Raw genomic sequence first — 17,103 nt, 5'->3', positions numbered from 1 at the left:
CAACACTGGTGACAATAAAAAAATCAGATAAACAGATCCACTCTGAACATAAAACAAGCTACAAAAAGTCACAAAAAGTACAAAACACAAAAGTAAAAGCAATTAGTAAGATTCAAAGAAAATTTGTCAATTCAGATGCATAATTTATTCATGCCACAATGCATGCTGGGACCCTTCGGGGTGTTTTGATTGGTGGTACCAGCATGCATTGCAGCATGAAGCTTTTTATTGATTGTCACCAGTGTTGAGATTCATACACAGATTCTTTATGTTTGTGTGTGTCTAGTTTCAGTTTAGATTAAAACCTTTTGAGAACTATTTCAGTCCAGCATATTATCAGATTGCCACAATAGTGCTGATTACATGCTGTAGAATAACATGGTTACTATTATGAATAAAACAAAACTTAATAACAAATCACCACTATAACCATAATCAATGTCATGATCATCACCTAATCGCAGTTTTTCTTGGTTATTCTTACCATAACAAATGTGCTTTATAAACACACAGTAAAAGCAACTGAAAAACATTAAAGTAAATAAGGAAAGGGTCAAGAGCCCAACTAAAGCAAACACTGATCACCAGCATGGTAACTATTAAAATACAGTTTGACTGAAATAGTTTTTTAATAATATTTTATTAAAACAGAAATAAAGTCAGTCTGGTTAGTAATGTGTGAAGCTGGTAATGCTGTTTGTGGAGTTGTTTAATCCTCATCTACTGAGATCTTCAGAGATTTAATGTCTTCTTTTATCTTCAATTGATTTCATCTAAAGCTGTGGCTGAAGTCAGTTGTAGTTCTTGTGTTTCTCATCACTAATGGGCAATCATAACTTAATTAATCACTTATTTATCTCATTAACTTTAACACTTCTTAAGTGTTACTTTTAACACCCTGTAGTGTGGACACATATGTACACTGAGGAGTGTTCATTTAACACTGGGGATTTTGCTGTGTACACTCTCCCACTAAGGTCAGAAATGCACCTTACAGAACACGTTCAGGCCGCATTTGCAAGCCGAATCCAAGGTACGAACAGTGAATTCCAGCAATGGGATATTCAGTGACACTTTGGTTCATATTTTGAATGCCTCCTAAATGTGTTTATTATGGTCATTTCCATATTGCCAATATCATTCTTTGTTGATGCATTTTCATGTCTTTGTTATGTCATTTTAACAACATCTTTTCTCGTAATAACGAGAAAAAAAATGTCGTTAAAACAACATATTTTCTCCTTATAAGGACAGTGGCGTAACTTTAACCTAGTAATGACGGACCCCGGTGCAGCCACACATATCATAACTATATATAGGCCTACTGTAATTAAGACATATATTCAAGAAATATATTAAAAACAGAAAGACGCTATAATTTCAGCCTTACTCAGAGGCCGAGGAAACAGGCCAGTTACGCACGTCAACCCATTCCCGGCGATCTTGGTTTGCTTCTTATTTATTAAATATACAGGCAAATAGTTGATTAAACATTGATCAAAATTAAAATACAATTAAAATAGACTTTCTTCAAAACAAAACTCAATGAAGTGTTCAAAATCATGTCTCATAAGTGTGGTTAGTTGTTAGTGGTTGAAATTGACCAACACCATGAGACATCCCAGCACCAGAGAAAAAAAAATATGCAGGTATAATTGTATGTCTATTTTCTGTTGCTGGAGTTCGATGGTTGAGATGACTGCAGAGACGGATTCTGGACATGCTTCCATTATTTTCAGTTCGTCAGTCAAAGACAAGAACTGAATAGTCAATGTGCAATGACACTGAGGGAACTCTACATTGAGAAGTAGCATGAGTAAATTGAAGAAACTCTCTGACTGGTGCCAAGCTAACACTAAGCTAACCGAGAAAGCTGCAGGGTCGGAGAATAGAAAGAACGCGACGGACGAAAGCACGGGCAAGACAATGCAACAGAAATATCAGAAATACACGGTTTGTTTGTGCATCAATAATAATGGACATGAACATAATGTACGACTCCTGTATGTCACTGTAATCGTCTTTACTTTCATTACTATCGTCATCCATAAAAACCTTGTTAACGACACTGGTTTTCTTTATCCAAATGAGAGATTTTGCGTATCCTATGTTCATGAAGAGGTTGGGTGTTTTAGTGCTTTTGTAAAAATTTTTATTGAATGTATTAATAATACAATTAATGAATTATATTAATATACAGTATATATGAATAAGCAGCAGCATGGAGGGCTTTGCAATACAGATATTGTCTTATTTACAACATGTAGCCGCACTGGATGACTGTATTTCATGAGGCAGTGGCAGAAACTTAAGAGACTGATGAGCGCCTTTATTCTGTCGTCTCTGCAAGTTTCAAAACATGTCTCCATTATATTGTAACTTTGTGCTTGACCGGTACTGCAACAACACAACCTTGTTTCTGCAGTAACTTTTAGCATGTTTACAATAACGTCTCACATGTTTTCATGAGGCTTGAGATTGGATATTTAAAATTTGCATTTTTGCTGTTCACACTTGCTATTTACAATATGATCTCCAATCAGATATGCACAAAAATCGGATTTGGACTGACCAAGTCCAATTAGCTCAAGCCATGTTGGACGATGACCCTGCACCATCAATATAATTGTTTTTTATACATCTATATGCCACTATATATTTGTTTCACACATTGTTTACCTCGTGATTTTAATTTGTTCCATATGTGGAAGGAGTAAATGCATTAATGTAGGATAATTTGACTGTCTTCATAATGTTACAGCATGTCTTGTGTCACTGCATACACTATATAGATAATGCTCTGCAGATTTTAGCTCCAACTTTCCCAGCACACCTACAATTTTGAAGCCCTTGATTAGCTATTTTAAGTGTATTTAATTGGATTGGAGCTGAATTCTGCAGGACAGTGGCGCTCCAGGAGCACAATTGGACATTATACACCTATGCGCCAACAACAGTCATATTTAAGTTCATATACATTGTCTGTTGTAGAACACAACAGCCTAGTAAGAAAGGGACACACCTTTTTAGCTCCTTTTGTGTTATATTGGACACATGTGGACACCTCATAAATGCTGAGAGATCCGCAGTTAAGTTCTTCAAATCAGTACTGAAATAGGAGAAACATTACTGCATTGTTTGTTCTTTGGTGAATCAAGAATTGATAAGGTAATGTCAATTAAATATAAATATTACACAGCTCTCTGGCATAGTTGATTGTGTTAGGTTAATCTTGGAATTCTGCAGTGACATTTTTATATATATACAGTGCATCCGGAAAGTATTCACAGCGCTTCTCTTTTTCCACATTGTTTTATGTTACGGTCTTATTCCAAAATGGATTAAATTCATATTTTTCCCTCTCAATTCTACAAACAATATCCCATAATGACAATGTGAAAGAAGTTTGTTTGAAATCTTTGCAAATGTATTAAAAATTTAAATGACAACAAAAAATCACATGTACATTCACAGCCTGTTTCCACTGATCATCCTTGAGATGTTTCTACAACTTGATTGGAGTCCACCTGTGGTAAATTCAGTTGATTGGACATGATTTGGACACAACTGTCTATATAAGGTCCCACAGATAACAGTGCATGTCAGAGCACAAACCAAGCCATGAAGTCCAAGGAATTGTCTGTAGACCTCCGAGACAGGATTGCATTGAGGCACAGATCTGGAGAAGGGTACAGAAAAATTACTGCAGCATTGAAGGTCCCAATGAGCACAGCGGCCTCCATCATCAGTAAATGAAAGAAGGTTGGAACCACCAGGACTCTCCCTAGAGCTGGACGCCCGGCCAAACTGAGTGATCAGGGGAGAAGGGCCTTAGTCAGGGAGGTGACCAAGAAACCGATGGTCACTCTGACAGAGCTCCAGCGTTTCTCTGTGGAGAGAGGAAAACCTTCCAGAAGAACAACCATCTCTGCAGCGCTCCACCAATCAGGCCTGTATGGTAGAGTGGCCAAACGGAAACCACTCCTCAGTAAAAGGCCGCCTGGAGTTTGCGAAAAGGCACCTGAAGGACTCTCAGACCATGAGAAACAAAATTCGCTGGTCTGATGAAACAAAGATTGAACCCTTTGGCCTAAATGGCATGTGTCATGTCTGGAGGAAACCCGGCACAGCTCATCACCGGGCCAATACCATCCCTACAGTGAAGCAGTGGTGGCAGCATCATGCTGTGGGGCTGTTTTTCAGCGGCAGGAACTGGGAGACTAGTCAGCATGGAGGGAAAGATGAATGCAGCAATGTACAGAGACATCCTTGATGAAAACCTGCTCCAGAGTGCTCTGGACCTCAGACTGGAGCAAAGGTTCATCTTCCAACGGGACAACAACACTAAGCACACAGCCAAGATAACAAAGGAGTGGCTACAGGACAACTCTGTGAATGTCCTTTAGTGGCCCAGCCAGAACCCAGACTTGATCCTGATTGAACATCTCTAGAGAGATCTAAAAATGGTTGTGCACTGAAGCTCCCCCTCCAACCTGATGGAGCTTGAGAGGTCCTGCAAAGAAGAATGGGAGAAACTGCCCAAAAATAGGTGTGCCAAGTTTGTAGCATCATACTCAAAAAGACTTGAGGCTGTAATTGGTGCCAAATGTGCTTCAACAAAGTATTGAGCAAAGGCTGTGAATACTTATGTACATATTATTTTTTTTTGCGTTTCTTATCTTTAACACATTTGCAAAGATTTCAAACAAACTTCTTTCACATTGTCATTATGGGGCATTGTTTGTAGACTTGAGGAAAAAAATGATGAATTTAATCCATTTTGGAATAAGGCTGTGGCATAACAAAATGTGGAAAAAGTGAATCGCTGTGAATACTTTCCGGATGCACTGTATTTAGTGTGAAACAGAATTCAGATATCTTCTCAATAATATGCGTATTTAAGTGACATCATTCTCCCTGTTGTGAAATAATCATTCCTCTCACCTCTTAGCTGAAGTGATGTTGGCAAAATGTTGACGGAGTCTCATGCAGTTCAGTAATGTAAAGTTGTCTGTCATTTCACTTCTGCAGAATAAGAAAATAAAGGCTGTAATCTGCTCCATTCCACAACAAAGAAATGCCAGTAAACATTACTGTCACAAATAGTCTTGCTATATATAGAGACATATTGAGAAACAGAAATATACAGAATACATACAGAAGTATATAAATTAAATCTCTTCATTGCTGTCAGGCTTCAAGATTGATGCTCTTTGTCAAAAATGATCATCGTCAATCAAAAACGGCAGTTATCGTCAGTTTCATATTGCCTGTCTGTTCTCTGTGCTTTATTCGGTGCACTCCCTCATTGATCCTCACAAAGTCTGAGAGGAGGAGATGGAGAGGGAAAAAACTCCCCTGACTGGTGGTCCCTAGGCTCCCCAGTTTGTTGGTCTCTCTTCTATCTAGTCATGTGGATTTAGTACTCCCTAGTCCGGTGGTCCCAAGTCCGGCGTGTAGTGTAAATTAATTTTGCTTTATGCAGGTTGTATTTACTTTATATTATGTATGTGTTTGCATAACAACAGACAACTGATCTTAGTGGAACATGACTGTGCATGTGTGCTATCTCATGTGTCAGACACAGAGGTGTCAAGTAACGAAGTACAAATACTTCGTTACCTTACTTAAGTAGAAATTTTGGGTATCTATACTTTACTGGAGTAATTATTTTTCAGCCTACTTTTTACTTCTACTCCTTACATTTTAATAATAGCCTCGTTATTTCGGCATGTTTTCATTCCGGGCTTGTCGTCAAAAAAAAAAAAAACCTATCCAGATAAATCGTGCCATCCGGACAGAGTGAATTTGATTGTGGTTGGATGAGAAGGATAAACACAAACCATTCCGACACCCTATTGGGTTGTAGGCGATCAATCACGCCTGCACCTGCACAAATCACACACCATGTTGCCAGATAGGGCGGGTTCTCGTCAACGAGCACGCACTTTCAGCCAATCAGCGATCAGCAGGCAGACAAGCTCATTTATGACTTTAGCCGGGTTTTTAGCGCAATAACTCGTAGCTGTATATTCCAGTGATCGCTATGACAGGGGCATAAATATACAGTAAGTTGTATCTACAGTAAAGAGTGGGAGAGTGACTCAACTCTCAAACGTGAATTACACCTGTGACTCGAAGACTCTTTATAAATATAACCATGACTCCTGTCCATCGTCATATACACACTCAGGACATCTGCAACTTGCAACCCTGACAGCTGCTGAAAGGTTTAAATCAACGATTAATCCGTTTGGACTGTGCTAAGTGCATGTGCCATGTACTTCACGAAAGACGTACTGTAGTTTTGTCAAAGCAAAGTGCAACACAATGGTAAACGCATTGTTGTTATTTTTTGTTGGCGGATTTATGTTCAATGAATTACGCATTTTGACATTGGTGTGTGCATTAACGTGTGAAATGCCTGTTAATTACATAGCGTTTTTCCAATCTCTATATTGGGCACTTTTTGCACGTAAATTGGCTTCTTCTTCTGGCTTATTGTTGACATTGTGTTTTTCTGAGGGATTGCCGTTTAGACAGTTTCTACCTGGACATAATATAGTCATATTTGATCCGTTTTACTGGGAAATAGATTTTTTTTTTAATCATCAATGTTATGTTTTAAGGAGATAAAATGATAACTTACTTATCAACATTGATTGGTATGGCAATAAAATAATATCACATTATTTTGTCAGTTAAAGTTTTGGGATTTTTCTTGGAGTGACTAGTTGCCTATAAGTATTGTAAAGATGCAAAAAGTCAAAATTCAGTGGCATGTTATCAATAACCATTTTTTGAATATAAATGTACATTTGGTGAGTTTTTGGGCTGGAAATCGTCAACCCAATCTGGCCACACTGATCACACATTCAAATAATGGTTATTGATAACATGCCTCTGAATTTTGACTGTTTGCTCAGTACACATGTGGTTCTTTAATGAAGCTGAAACGGGTAGCCTATGCATCTAAAACATTTAAACATTAACTTTTTAATATAACATTACAGTCATTATGGCCTTTAGAAATTTTTTTTTTTGAGGAGGTGGGGTATGCACTGTGGCGCGGCCTAATCTTTTGTCCTTAAAGGGATACTTCCTCCAAAATGAAAATTCTGTCATCATTTACACACCCTCAAGTTGTTCCAAACCTGTATGAGTTTCTTTGTTCTGAAGATATTTTGAAGAATGTTTGTAACCAAGCAGATTATATGCAACCATTGACTGCCATAGCATTTTGCCCCTACTATGGCAGTCAATGGTTGCATATAATCTGCTTGGTTACAAACATTCTTCAAAATATCTTCAGAACAAAGAAACTCATACAGGTTTGGAACAACTTGAGGGTGAGTAAATGATGACAGAATTTTCATTTTTGGGTGAACTACCCCTTTAATGGCATTGTTTCCCCTTACATTACTTTTACTTTTATACTTTAAGTAGTTTTGAAACCAGAACTTTTACACTTTTACTAGAGTAAAAAGCTTGAGTTGATACTTCAACTTCTACAGAAGTCTTTTTAAACCCCAGTATCTATACTTCTACTTGAGTAATGAATGTGAATACTTTTGACACCTCTGGTCAGACAAGACAAAATAAAATTGTGTTTGCAAAAACATGTCTACATCCTGCTGTTTCTTAGAAGAGGCTCCTCTATTCGGGGACTAGAGATGGCCTTTGCCTCCTTTCGCGGTATATATTTTCAATTCCACTTAAGCATAACAGGAAAACTGTTATCAGAGTGAGTTAGGGGTGACAACGTATATATAAGGCAGCCCGCACTGGGTGAGGCTGTCCTTCTCTGCAGACACTTTGTCTGTATGTGAATGGCCTTCTTGCAAGAATGAATTACTTCGAAGACAATTGAGTTTGGTTTTCATTACAATCTCACCACTAAAGAGTTGACATTTCCACGACAGGTGGCAGAGATGTTCAGAAAGTATTTCATCTTAAGTCAAGTCTGGAGTCTTTTGTCACGATTCTGAGTCGAGCATCAAGTCATTTCATGCCTTGTTAAAAAAATAAAATAATTAATTGTGGCAAGCAGGGCAAGGCCGGTAAGTGATAATGAGCGCCAGCTGCGCGCCGCACCAGTCTTGCATCTCATGGAGGAGCTCAGATGCATAAAAGGAGGAGTGACGGCTGCCATTTTTACTTTCATTTTATGTTTATTTCTTAAATAAATTGTTAAATGTTCGCCGGTCTTCCCATGACAACAAACTTTATTACAATCATACTCAAAAATCCATATATATCCTAGTTGTCATATATACAAAATATATGATCTTTCCATGATCTGTTTTGTTTGTATAAAGGTCCAAAGATGTAAGGGATAATGTACATCCAGCCTGTTTCTTGTGTTATAATCCATTACAATGTACAACCCCAAATCAGAAAAAGTTGGGACAGTATGGAAAACGCAAATAAAAAAAAAGAGAAGTGATTTCTAAATTTACTTTGACTTGTATTTCATTGCAGACAATATGAACACAAAATATTTCATGTTTTGTCTGGTCAACTTCATGTCATTTGTAAATATGCATCCTTTCCTGTCATTCAGACCTGCAACACATTTCAAAAAAAGTTGGGGCAGGAGCAATTTAGGGCTAGTAATGAGGTAAAATGGTTAAATAATGATGTGATTTGAAACAGGTGATGTCAACAGGTGATTGTAATTATGATTTGGTACAAAAGCAGCATCCAAGAAAGGTCTAATCCTTTAGGAGCAAAGATGGGCCGAGGATCGCCAGTTTGCCAACAAATACGTGAGAAAATTATTGAAATGTTTAAAAACAATGTTCCTCAAAGAAAGATAGGAAGAGATTTGGATATTTCACATTCAACAGTGCATAACATAATTAAAAGATTCAAGGAATCTGGAGGAATTTCAGTGCGTAAAGGACAAGGGCGCAAGCCTAAGCTGAACAACCGTGATCTCCGATCCCTCAGGCGGCACTGCATCAAGAATCGTCATTCATCTAGAAGCGATATCACCACATGGGCTCAGGACTACTTTGGCAAACCTTTGTCAAGTACCACAATACGTAGTTACATCCACAAATGCCAGTAAAAACTGTACTGTGCCAAAAGGAAGCCCTATGTTAACAGTGTCCAGAAGCGCCGTCGACTTCTCTGGGCTCGGAGGCATCTGGGATGGACCATCACACAGTGGAAACATGTACTGTGGTCAGATGAATCAGTATTTGAGGTATTTTTTGGGAGGAATGGACGCAGTGTGCTCCGGACCAAAGAAGAAAAGGATCATCCAGACTGTTACCAGCAACAAGTCCAAAAGCCAGGGTCTGTCATGGTATGGGGTTGTGTCAGTGCCCTTGGCAAAGGTAACTTGCACTTCTGTGAAGGCACCATTAATGCTGAAAAGTACATAGAGATTTTGGAGCATAATATGCTGCCTTCAAGAAGACATCTTTTCCAGGGACGTCCATGCATATTTCAACAAGACAATGCAAAACCACATTCTGCACACATTACAAAGTCCTGACTGTGGACGAAGAGGGTACGGGTACTTGACTGGCCTGCAGTCCCGACCTGTCTCCAATAGAGAATGTGTGGCGCATTTTGAAGCGCAAAATGCGACAACGAAGACCCCGTACTGTTGCCCACCTTAAGACTTGTTTGCAGGAAGAATGGGACAAAATTACACCTGAAACACTTCATCACTTGGTGTCTTCAGTCCCTAAACGTCTTTTAAGTGTTGTGAAAAGGAATGGCAACATTACAAAGTGGTAAATGCTTTACTGTCCCAACTTTTTTTGAAATGTGTTGCAGGTCTGAATGACAGGAAAGGATGCATATTTACAAATGACATGAAGTTGACCAGACAAAACATGAAATATTTTTTGTTCATATTGTCTGCAATGAAATACAAGTCAAAGTAAATTTAGAAATCACTTCTTTTTTTATTAATTTGCGTTTTCCATACTGTCCCAACTTTTTCTGATTTGGGGTTGTACAAAACAATCATCCTGTCAACAAGTCGAGTAGTAATTTTCAATACAGTCGCTTTGTGGACGCAAGATGGCACCAGTCACAGTTTGTTATACTGTTATAATAGTTTGTTGTCATCGTTCTGAATGTGGACGTTATCAAGTGCGCTCATTCTATCCCACAATGCACCGCAATTATGAGTTTACAGCCACTGTCCTAATCACTCACTCGTTTTCACTCACTCCTTTAAGTGAACTGTATTAGTGGACTAAAGTGAATAAGGGTTTAGAGGGCAATTTCGGATTCAACCAGTCTATGGGACATAGGGACTAAACAAGATAATTAACTAGACACACTCTAAAAAGAGTTGTGTTAAAAATGACACATGTCGTGTTAGTTTTAACACATGTAGTGAGTGTGCTCAGGGACAACACATGTTGTGTCAAATTTAACACAATAAATGTGTAAGTCATTTTAACACACTAATTGTGTCAGGTAATCACATACTCAGATGTAATTTTAAAAATAAAGTGAAACTAAATTATTAAGCATTTAATCAATAGTCGAGTACAGAACGCATGTGCACACAAAGTACAATGTTTCAAACTCTATGACTCTATAAACTCAATTATTCACACTTCAACACCACATCGATGCCGCTTTTGAGAAAAGATCATGAAGAGATAACAGTTGACAGAGTTTGCGCTTTGAATTAAATTAAAACGTAGCAACTGATAAAACATTCTATATAAATATCTTTTATTTAGTTTGAGAACATAAACACTGCATACGAATGCACAATGATGGTGTGTGTCGCGCTTTATAATATGATGTGTTGAGAACAACACAACCAGATGTGTTAAAAATTGACACATGTTGTGTAGATTTTAACACATGTAGTGTGTGTGGTCAGGGACAACACATTTTGTGTAGATTTTAACACATGTAGTGTGTGTGCTCAGGGACAACACAAGTTGTGTAGATTTTAACACATATTGTGTGTGTGTGTTCTCAGGGACAACACATGTTGTGTAGATTTTAACACATGTAGTGTGTGTGCTCAGGGACAACACAAGTTGTGTAGATTTTAACACATATTGTGTGTGTGTGTTCTCAGGGACAACACATGTTGTGTAGATTTTAACACATGTAGTGTGTGTGCTTGCGTAAAATTTAACACACAACCTGTGTCGTTTTCTTTAACACATCTCTGTGTTACCTGTAACTCAACTAATGTGTTATTCCTCTTACACAGAAGTGTGTTGAAACCTTTTACACAATAATGTGTTATAGTTACACAACGTGTCAGATGTGTGTCGCATGTGACTGTATGTGTGTATTTGCCTGTATGTGTGTAGTTACTTCGTGTTTGGATGAACACTGACACGTATTGGTAACTTGTGTTTAGTCCATTGACGTTTATTAAAGAGTGTTTGACTGTTTATTGTATTACCTGCATGTTTTAGACATCATGAATCTACACACACCAGCTCTTATTGAGATGAACAGAGGTTTAGATGTTGATGGTTCATTGAATGTTTCATCTGAAGTCACCAGAATCGTGATCAGTGGCTCCTTTATTTGAGCTCTTTACCCTTTACTTGTCTTTTAATTCTCCTCTTTCTGCTGTAACTGCCTTTTAATCAAATATGTTTGTTATGGCATGAAAACACGGTCAGAAGTTTCTTGATCAAGTCATAATCTCAAGATCTGATCCAGTTTATGTGTAAATGGATGGTACACATTTACTTTATTTGTGTGCTGTTAGCTATAAAAGTTTTGTGAAGTTAGTCCATGATGTCCATCAGTGCAGAATGAATTCTTTAAAAATAAAAAATGTAATGTTTTCAGAAAGTTTAGAGCTGCAGCAGATACTCGTCAAACACACACATCAAGAATCAGATCATGAATCGCAACAATGGTAACAAACACTTCATCCTGCAGTGCATGCTGGGAGTCATGGATGAGTTTTGTACTATGGTGACTCCCAGAATGCATTGCGGGATGACGCTTTTGGTTTGTCACCATTATTGAGATTAATGAGCTGATTCTTGATATGTGTGTGTGCCTGTGTGACACCATAGACTAGAACATCCTATGTGCACAGTGTATCTAAAAACAAATGTGCAGATAATGACAACAATAACATTAAAAAAATAATTAATAACTGAAAATATTTTTTACAATGAAGTTTCACCTATCAAACACTTGCTGAGCTCAGCAAATGTATGCAATGATAACATTATCATCTGATCATAATTTTCTCATGGTAATTTTTGTTGCTTCAAATCTGTTTAATAAACACACAGTCACAGCAAACAGAGAAAAACTGATGTGAAAGGGTCAAGGGTCAAGAGCTCCAATAAAGGAGCCACTAATCACGATTCTGGTGACTTCAGATGAAACATTCACTGAATCATCAACACAAATCCTGTTCATCTCAATAAGAGCTTCTGTCTGACAGAAATAAAGTCAGTCTGGTCAGTGATAACAAGTGAAAAGCGGAGAAAGCATTTGAAAAAGACATTGAAAAAGAGGCATGATGTGATTGGCTGCCAAAACACCCACTGATGTTCTATCCAGAGTAACATTTAACACACATTGTGTGTTATATCTACACAACATGTGTCAAAATAGCATCAACACACTCAGTGTGTTGTTTTTTAACACATCTCTTTTTAGAGTGCACAAGAGAAACACATGAGGGCAAATCAAAAACCGTAACTTATTAACTAATGCCACGTTCACATTGCATGATTTTCAAAGTTGTCAGAACACTGTTCTTCTCACACTATCTTTCACATAGCAATATGACTATCTGGGGTAGCATTCAGTCACTGCTGTGTTCACCATGTAAAAAAATATGGACGTAGTGTCCGTGACGTCACCCATAGGTTTCTGAAGAGCGTTTCTAAAGCCTAAAGTGTGGCTGTTGCCATCTTGGCAGCGCGTCACTCCCGGATAACCGAAAATGGACAGAGAGGAGCTGACAGGTGGAGTGACAGGAGCTAACAGACAGCAGACAAACGGCTAGCAGTGACGACAGCGCCAATCCACCTGTCACTCAAGTGGCCACGCCCTTAATTGTGCAGAAGTTTAAAAAAAAAATCACCCCCTCACAGTTGTCATGAAGGGCAATATTAGATATATACACCAAAATCACAATTTGTACCAGGCTGTAAACATGTTTTTTTCTGCTGTAAAGTTGGGCATTTTAACATGGGGCTCAATGAGATTCTGCTCCCTTCTGGAGCCTGTCCCTAGCGGTCAGTCGATGAATTGGAGTTTAAGTCACTCCCGTATTGGCTTCAAGAGAAACTGGGGGAGGTTGACGTTTGGTGTTCACACTGCATGAATGATGGATCATCGACAGGAGGTTTCACACTGCATGACTTCGCCGACAACTCATACGAAAACTACGTTTCATAGACAATCACACGCAAGAAGTGACAAGGAAATAACGCAAGATCATGCATGCGCCCGGACTTGCTCAAGACTGGAATTGTTATTAAAAATGATAGCCCGCAAGAAGCTTGCAATACAAATTGTCTGTGCATTAATTTACAGCGAGAAGGAGAGAAAAAAATATGCCAAATATCTCACGGGTGTCGGCGACTCATCTGCGATTCTCTCAGATTGTTTCTTTGATCATTCGCACTGCGTGATTGTCACTCGCATTTGGTGGCGATTTTCAAACCTGTCGGCGAGTCAAAATCCAGGCTAAAATCGTGCAGTGTGAACTCGGCATAAGAAAAAGGGAACATAAACTAACATAAAACTGAAGAGGAAACACAAGATCACGATCACTATACTCAGACCAGAACAGATGTCAAACTAACTTTATATTAAGGGCCAGATTTACTAAACAGGGCAAATTAACATGAACGCAATTACATAAAAGAGCCGATGGACAGTTCTGCGTGAAATCTACTGACGACACGCATCATTAAAGAAAACAGATGACCACAATCGTTTCCACAATGGCCGACACAATCTAACGATTAGCGTCTGGTTTAAGACGTGCTTTTTGAGCGGTAAATAATGGCGCAAACACCAGCAAATTGACTAGCACAAACCTTAGTAAATCACCTTGCATGATTAATTTAAATATTCTCATCCCATAGATTTTGTGTCTGAAAGGGGAAACTCCTACAAATGCAGCAAAAGCAAAAACAACCCTGTCCGCGCTTTTTCAGCGCTAATTTATCACTGCCTGTCTTTAGTGAATCCTAACAGTAGTTTTTTTTAACTCCAAAAGAGGGTTTGCACTGGCGCAAGCTGTTAGTAAATCTGGTTAGTGCCTTTACTATGTACTACAACTTAAACTGAACTTATATGTTATTACCAGCTGCCATTAGACAATAAGACAAGACACCTATTTCTAAACAGGTAGGAAGAATAAACATAAAAATAAATACAAATAAAAATGTGTTTATTTCTTACCCCATCCTCCATCCCATCCAGAGAAAATACAGATATATCAAGATTCCCACAATAAGTAGCAGTCTGAAGATCAGGTCCATCTTAAAGCTTTTGGCTTGGGAGGGAACAGACAGATTTTAACATCTTATTTATTCCGGACAACATGTTAGATTGAATCAGAAACAGTGAAATTATATTTTCAGCCCTTTGACCATATAAAAGAGACTGAAAAAAAGACATGCTGCACATTAAACCAAAAAGTCAATCTTCATTAAAAAGGTTGCTAAGTTGTCTACTGCATGAGACTTACAAGGGTCAAATGTTTGAAAATGTTACAGTATATTGAAAATGGATGTCCAGCCCAAAGATAGGCTTACACGAGTTGATAGGCTAACAACACATGATTTTATGACAGCTTTTCTTATAGTTTTACAGTATGCCATATTCCTTATTTTAGTATTCTGTACTTTGGAATTATTTCTTATTAACTGCATTTTGTTTTCACAACACCAAACACCCAAGAAATAAACATTTAAAATGCATTTGCATTATTTATATTTTATGCTGTAGCCTACAGGTTAAAGTCATGTGTTTTTGTCATGGATGATTTGACAATGACGTTTATAGAAATATTTCAAAGCTTTCATCAAATCCATCCTTTTATTATACTTTACTATTATCATTTAACATTCATTATGATTTGATATAATTACCTAAATTGTGAAAATGAAATTGTGATTATTGAAGAATATTGCATTTTTTATTTGCTGTGCTATACACATTTTTAAAAATTAAGTTTTTTTTATTATGTTTATATGGCAACTAAAGAAAAATATTATTTAAGAGAGAGAAAACTTACCGCTGGTGCACATCATGCATGGTGCCATTGTTTCTCTTTCTAAAATATCCCCTCATGTTTGCATAGTAGAAAAAAAGCGTCACTTCCTTCATGCGTTCTGAGTGTGTGAAGGGACAACATTTAACACATGAGTTATTCTTAACTCGTGTGTTAAAAATCATAGCACTGTACTTCTAAAGCATTTATTTATCTTTGTTAATTTCAACATTTATTAAAATCTTGCTAACATTAGTTAATGCACTGTGAACTAACATGAACAAACCATGATCAACTGTCTTTATTTCAACTAACGTTAACAAAGATGAACAAATACAGTAACAAATGTACTGCTCATGGTTAGTTTGTGTCAGTTAATACATTAACTAATGTTAACTAATGAAACTTTATTGTGTTACCATATTATTAATTAAAATGTTATTTTTGTACATTAGTATACTCCAATGAAATTACACAGAACCATTGAAGCACATACTGTTTGTGTTCTTATTTAACAAGGATTTTTTAATACTTGTCACGGTTGGTTTCAGGTTTTGTTTCACATTTATGTTTTCATGTCTTTTTTTTTGTAATTTCATAGTCATGTTTCAGTTCCTGGTCTTATCACGATTCCCTTCCCATCATGTGATCATCTCATGTGCTTCCCTCTCATGTGTTACCCTTGTGAAAAAGTAGTGTGCTTAATTGTATTGAAAGTGTACTTTTTATGTACTTCAAATCTTAAAAGTATACTTTTTAAAAAAGTGCACTTGCAGATAATATGATATAATTAAAATTAAAGGCCACTTCAGTGTTCTTAAAGAGAAACACTTTAAAGACAATATTTATAAACACACTTAAGTGCACTTTTTAAAATGCACTTTGCAATAATATCTAATAAATTTTTACTTAAATAAAGTACACTTTCATGGCAATATTTATAAACACACTTAAGTGCACTTTTTATAAGTGCACTTTGTAATAATATCTAATTAAAGTTTACTTAAGAAAAGTACACTTTCATGACAATATCTATAAACACACTTAAGTGCACTTTTAATAAGTGCACTTTGTAATATGTAATTAATTTTTACTTAAGGAAAGTATACTTTCATGACAATAGTTATAAACATACTTACGTGCACTTTTAATAAGTGCACTTTGTAATAATATGTCATTAATTTTTACTTTAAAAAGTACACTTTCATGACAATATTTATAAACACACTTAAGTGCACTTTTTTAAAAATGCACCTTGTAATAATGTCTACCTATATTTTACTTAAACATATTAAAATAATTATTGTCATTTATATTTTATAAAGCACACTTATTTTTATATTGACATATTAAAGCACATTGGGGAAAAAATGTCCAAAATTACATTTGTTAATGTATTTCAAATGTGTGCATTAATGTATTTCTTCTAGCTTCAATACACTTGCTTCAGTACACTATAGCTTATTGTTGAAATTTTTATCACTAGCTCCTGCTCTATGAACTCAAGGCCTATTGGAAATTGTATTAATAGTTCTTAATATTTGTGGTTTTACTGTATTTTTGATCAAATAAATTCAGCCTTCTTCTTTCAAAAACATTTTAAAAAGTCTTCATTATTTCAAACTTTTGATTACCAGTGTGTAAAATAATGCATGTGAACTAACTAGCATATTATTTTTTTATTTTCATATTCCCAAAATGTAACGCGGAGTGAAAACATCGTGACGTAACTCGTGACGTAACTTATCATTCTCAATAGGCTGCTTGAATATGAAAGTTGCCAGTTTTAGCATGATGTATGTGTAGGTTAAGCCAACGTTCACTGTAAAAAAATGCTGTAAAAAAAAACGGCCAAATTTTGACAGTAAAATGCTGTTTTCCATTAAAACAGTAAT

At 36.7% G+C, this 17,103-nt stretch overlaps 1 protein-coding gene across 2 annotated transcripts in view; it reads right to left on the bottom strand.

Moving 5' to 3' along the window:
* Window positions 1-15,296, bottom strand: part of LOC307117425 (alpha-2,8-sialyltransferase 8E-like) — a 37,038-nt gene extending 21,742 nt beyond the window's left edge. For both annotated transcript variants that reach the window (XM_079802251.1, XM_079802250.1), the window contains exons 1-4: window positions 15,233-15,296; window positions 14,395-14,488; window positions 4,945-5,025; window positions 3,023-3,109 (exon numbers count right to left, since the gene is read on the bottom strand). In XM_079802251.1, coding sequence (XP_079658377.1) covers window positions 3,023-3,109; window positions 4,945-5,025; window positions 14,395-14,488; window positions 15,233-15,260 — 290 coding nt within the window. In that variant the 5' untranslated portion in view covers window positions 15,261-15,296. The remainder of the gene's footprint in view (window positions 1-3,022; window positions 3,110-4,944; window positions 5,026-14,394; window positions 14,489-15,232) is intronic.
* Window positions 15,297-17,103: the final 1,807 nt, after the last annotated feature.

The sequence above is a fragment of the Gobio gobio genome, assembly GCF_949357685.1.
Source record: "Gobio gobio genome assembly, chromosome: 21".
In the NCBI taxonomy this organism is placed as follows: Eukaryota; Metazoa; Chordata; class Actinopteri; order Cypriniformes; family Gobionidae; genus Gobio; species Gobio gobio.
Note: the sequence above shows the minus strand (reverse complement) of the source record. Positions and strands in the feature narration are given on the sequence as shown.